The 5,034-nt window shown below is 39.7% G+C and overlaps 1 protein-coding gene across 8 annotated transcripts in view; it reads right to left on the reverse strand.

Annotated features, from left to right (window-relative positions):
• Hr3 (nuclear hormone receptor 3 ROR-beta) overlaps positions 1-5,034 on the reverse strand; it is a 92,422-nt gene that overhangs the window by 6,695 nt on the left and 80,693 nt on the right. For all 8 annotated transcript variants that reach the window (XM_026814157.1, XM_018025782.2, XM_026814158.1 and 5 more), the window contains 2 exons: positions 1,699-1,864; positions 1,098-1,321 (listed from right to left, as the gene is read on the reverse strand). In XM_026814157.1, the coding sequence (XP_026669958.1) occupies positions 1,098-1,321; positions 1,699-1,864 (390 nt within the window). The remainder of the gene's footprint in view (positions 1-1,097; positions 1,322-1,698; positions 1,865-5,034) is intronic.

A 5,034-nucleotide genomic window follows, 5' to 3' on the forward strand; every position in this document is an offset into this window, starting at 1 on the left:
AGACGAAACAAAAGTGTTTTTTAATGAATTTTTTAAATAGAATAATGTTAGATGCAAGCAAGATTCAACAGGAAGTACGTACAATGATTTTCTAAATTTTTATATCTACATGTAGATCATTGTTTCCAAAAAAGTTTATTGCAACATCGTCTGCATTTCCGACGGCACTTCAATCGTATCTTTACGACTGTGGCTACTGTGCGATTACTTTGTGCTGCAATATCAATATTATTCACCGAATGTGCGGCGTGCAGTCAACTGGCAGTGATAAACACAATAATTGTATCAGCCGCGTGCTACTGAAAGGGACCAGTACTACTTGGCGCTGCTTGCTCATCGATTGACATCTTGTTACCGCTCTTTCGTTAACAATAAACTTCAATGGAACTATAAACTCCCGGCTTGGCTCGACTTCAACTAACAATAAGCACGGCTGTCAGCCGTCTAGATTCGATTGAAATTTAAAATATGCATACTGCATTATACATTAACATCCCTGACAATTGAAATAAATTATTGTTTCGAATATACAATTTTATAAATCTTCTATCTTAAAGTATAAATCTGAATGTCAAAGACAATTGCAAATCTTGTAATCTATTTATTTAACGAAATAAGGGGAATCTTATGTCTACATAGAGTAAAAGCAAGCAGGAAGCATGTGGTATTCAAATAATATAAGAAACCCGAATTGTATTAAATAATATAATTTCAAATATACACATAAAAATATTTCAATTCTCTTCCAGGTAAATTCAAACAGAAAATAACTTTTTTCACAATATCTTGATAATTTACAATATGGCATGTATATCTTAACAATTTAATACAACGCATTGGGCTTCTAACGAAACAGTCCAGATTCGTTTTATAAAATATGCAAATATAATGCAGCAAACTTATTTAGAAATGAACACACTATATTTATACAAATATATAGTGAATCAACGATTTATTTCAAGATTTATTACAAAATTTTATGTATGTATATTATTGGAAACGCAGGGAGGAAGATAGAAAGCAAACCCCAGCACTAGTTTTTCTTGTAGAATCAGATAAGACTAGACTAGAAAAAAGTCTGAGAGGAGAGCACTCACCGGTTGTGACCACGCTGGGAAGTACCCCAGTCGCGGTGACTGCGGAGGGCGTATCAGGGGCGACAGTGTCCGCGACCTGCGTCTGCGTCGGTCGTGGATCATAGGTCGTCGTGCTGTCGACGTAATCGGCACTAAGCTCGTAGTTCGTCATCGCTTGATGATTGTAATATCCCGACCCACCCGTGCCGGGGCCGGGAGATGCGTATTCACTACTATATGCATACCTGCATCAACAAATAGAAATGAAGATGAATATGTACGTACTTCCTATCCGACCGTACGATATTCAATCGTAACTTTATGCTGAAACTCAGCTACTTCCGGCAATATTTTTGAGGTACTTTTAAAAAATAAATAAAGACCTAATAAATTTCTCTCGTATGATAATTCAAACTTATATTCAAATGTGAATGAGTTATTTTAAGGTATACTCTTAACTCAATTTAGTATTATAAAATGAATTTAATATACTATATTCCAAAAATCGTAATACAAGCCAGATGGTGATTGACCACTCAGTCGATTGTCCTATGATATTTGTGACACCTTATATATGTTTAAATTATGTTTTTTTTGACATAATTACTTTAAGAACACGTACCCGCCGTTGTAAGGATGATGTTGATCCGAACTGCTTGGGGTCTGATGTTCAAATACACTGCTATCGGGCGCCGTCTCCGAGGCCGCTCTCATTTGTGCCTTGTGGAACCTAACTTCGTCCTCGACTTTCTCCCGCTGCTTTTTCGACATGCGCCCGAATTTAACGGCTGCAACAAGAATCATATTGCTACATGCTACAAGAATCATTTGGAAACTTGTGTTCGAATCTGCTTATTCTTAAACGGGGTATCCAGTTGTATCCGCGTTTCCTGTCATCGCTGCGTATCAATCGATAATGATCCGATGCCGCAGTGCAAATGATGTAAATAAATATTGATATGCAACAGTGTAATGCATGTCGGTCTACACTGATATACAATGGCGATACGCGGATACGATACAAGTGGATACCCAGCTTTGGAATTACACACTGAAAGATTATAATTGAATATTATTAGACATTAAGTCTTCCGATCTATCTTACTCATACTTATTTCTAATTAACCATTCGACCTATGCTTTTAAGTAGATTATAATAGAAAACTAATCGACTTATTGATTGAATGATGGATTGAAAGATCTGTTATTTTTAAATATAATTTTGTGTTATACAATTAATGTTTCGTCTTAAATAATGCTAATATAATAAGTCACACCAAGCAGAATTAACAAAATTTAATTATTTCCCACCCTGTCAAGCATGTTCCTCATTTTATATACCGATCGTTAAATCGATCGTTCTATTGCTATTGAGTTAATTGACAAGTATCGATTCGATGGAACTTTGAGGGAGCAAATTTAATGAAGATCGAAGCGTGAGTACGCTGGCTGCCCTCTCGTTTATAAAGTGGCTGCTCGCCTCGACGCTCCAAAGAAACGTTTTGATTTGAAGAACGCGGAAGTTCTTTGCATCTCTCCGAACTTCTTCGTCGTTATCGCCGGCTCAGATGCACCCACCCATCCGAGTGACGTCATTGCGCGTAGCGAACACTTGCATAGAAGCGGCGCGTGCGCGCGTGCAGACGCGCGATATGTTACGTCACGTAAGCGTTCAACAACCGCTAACGCTAGAACCCGAATCGTTCGTCTTTCTTCTTCTTCTTCTTCTTCTTCTTCCGTGTTCTCCAGTTTCTCAAGTTCATTTAAGAGTTCAACTTCAGTACGTTCTTCCAACGAGCTATTGTTACCGTTAATTTTATCGATCGCTTCGAAAACTGATCTCACCTCTACGGAAATTCGAATCCGCGCAATTTGACTTCTGACTGGCAATGAGACAAGTCAATTTGAATGTATTTATTCAAAACAATTATACAAATGTATGCTAAGAGATGGATATTAAAAATAAAATTCCACAGCATGAATATGAAAAGCTTGTTTATACTTTGTTGACAAAGTTTTTTAAGAGATATCAAAGATCGTGCGCATGAAGGTTTAGTGAGGCAACAGCTACAGTCAACTAGATAGGGTGTTTTAAAAAAAAAAGTGTGGTTCGTTTTAACGACGCTCATTTATTCGGTTGAGTGCTTCCGTTACCCTGATGTTGATTTTAAGCTGTTCAGAATAAGTATAATTGTGGCTTACGTACTCTAAACTAAGTAAAACCGCTATTCTTACCGCTAAACAGTACATGATAAAGCAATTCTACTTCCGGTATTGTTTTGGCATAAAAAACTATGAGAATCGCGAAGTGGACATTACAAAAAATGATTAGACTGTTTAATAAACGAAATCGAAATTTTACGAGACATCTCATTCGTCACTCTACATCGTTAACAACCATATTGACAATCCAAAAACGGAATTATTCGCCATAAAGAATCGCCACTTCCGGATTCATGTCCCAAAACGCATTTCGATACGACCGCAATTCATCTTGGCCAGGCCGGGCCGGCCCATTGCCCGACGACATACCATACACACGCACTCGCGGTACCAACGCCGATACGGGGGTGTGTTGGATATCACGAGGCGCAAGGAAGAGGAACGATCGGGAAAGGCGAGAAAAGAAGGACAGGAGAAAAGCAAAGAGAGAAAGAGACGTGCGCGACGTCAGCTGCAAGCTGAACTGCTATCGGGTTCGTGCGCGGAGGGAAACGAGAGTGAGAAGTTGCAGCGGGACGAAGAAGTACAAGCGGAGGGTGATCGACCGAACCCGGCGAACGTGTGACGAAGAGGGCGACGTCGGGAATCGTAGAGGACCGACGGAGAAGGGACGAGATGGGATGATGACGCGACGCGGAGGGACGAACGGAGAGAAAGATGACAACAGGAAGAGTATGCGCACGCCACCGGTAGCACACGATGCACTTCTCCGTGAGACCGTGAGCATGTGCGAGTGCAGCACATTGCTGCACAGAGACGAAGGACTCGCTCCTTATCAACCGATGCAAATACAACTACGAGCTCATGAGAAAACGATGCAATTATCGCGTCGGATCTACACTGGGGAAGGATTTGCTCTCGTTGTGTTCGAAAGTTTCTCTTTCGACCGAGAAGCGTCTCAGAGATTCCAGCGCCGCGCCGTCGAGGAGACCACGAGGTGCGCGAACGGCACACCTCTCTCTGCGCTCGGATTTAACGAATCGGGGCGTCAATGACCTCTCGACAGAGCGTTTGGTCGTGAGGTGTTCGACGTTCGGGTTTTGACAGGGCACCGGAGGATAGGGGGAGGGTAGACGGGTTGAAAAGTCGATGCGTGAAAATTGTGTTGACTTTGAGGTGAACGAGTGAGCTTATGATTGAAGTATACGCTACTGTTAAAATGTTTCATTCACGTTTTAGTAAGGTAACTTATAAGGTAAAAAATAGAATTTACGCGCCAAATGGTTTTCCAAATTCATCGAAGACAAATGATCCCGTGTAACCAATTCACTTTCTATCACAGACGATAAATTGAAGTTAACGAATTTGACCAAACTTCATTTTTTAGTCAATAAACTCTGTTTCATCGAAAGATATTGAGAAACGCAGAGTGTCTATGATTCTAAATTCTACCATTGATTTCGAAAAAACGATGCATTTTCAACGTCCAGACGGCAAGATTAATAATTGCATTGATAATGAAGTTCATTTTCTCGTATTAAATACACTTGCGGTTCCATTAAAATGTAACCGCGACGTCCTGCTTTTCGGTTGTGACTTATCAAATGAATTTTATGTGACAGCAGAAACCTCGAAACATGAATATCTTTGTTAGAGCTATAAAAAGTTATCGGAATATCATGACAAGCTTTGATCCTTTCTTCAATTTTTAATACTCATTAAATATCAATAAAACCGGAAACATAAAATTTCAAAAGGCTGTATGAAGTACTCAATTTATGAAAAAAGATCTTAA

This window comes from Ceratina calcarata, unplaced genomic scaffold, assembly GCF_001652005.2.
Source record: "Ceratina calcarata isolate Rehan_Ccalc_2016 unplaced genomic scaffold, ASM165200v1 scaffold368.2, whole genome shotgun sequence".
In the NCBI taxonomy this organism is placed as follows: domain Eukaryota; kingdom Metazoa; phylum Arthropoda; class Insecta; order Hymenoptera; family Apidae; genus Ceratina; species Ceratina calcarata.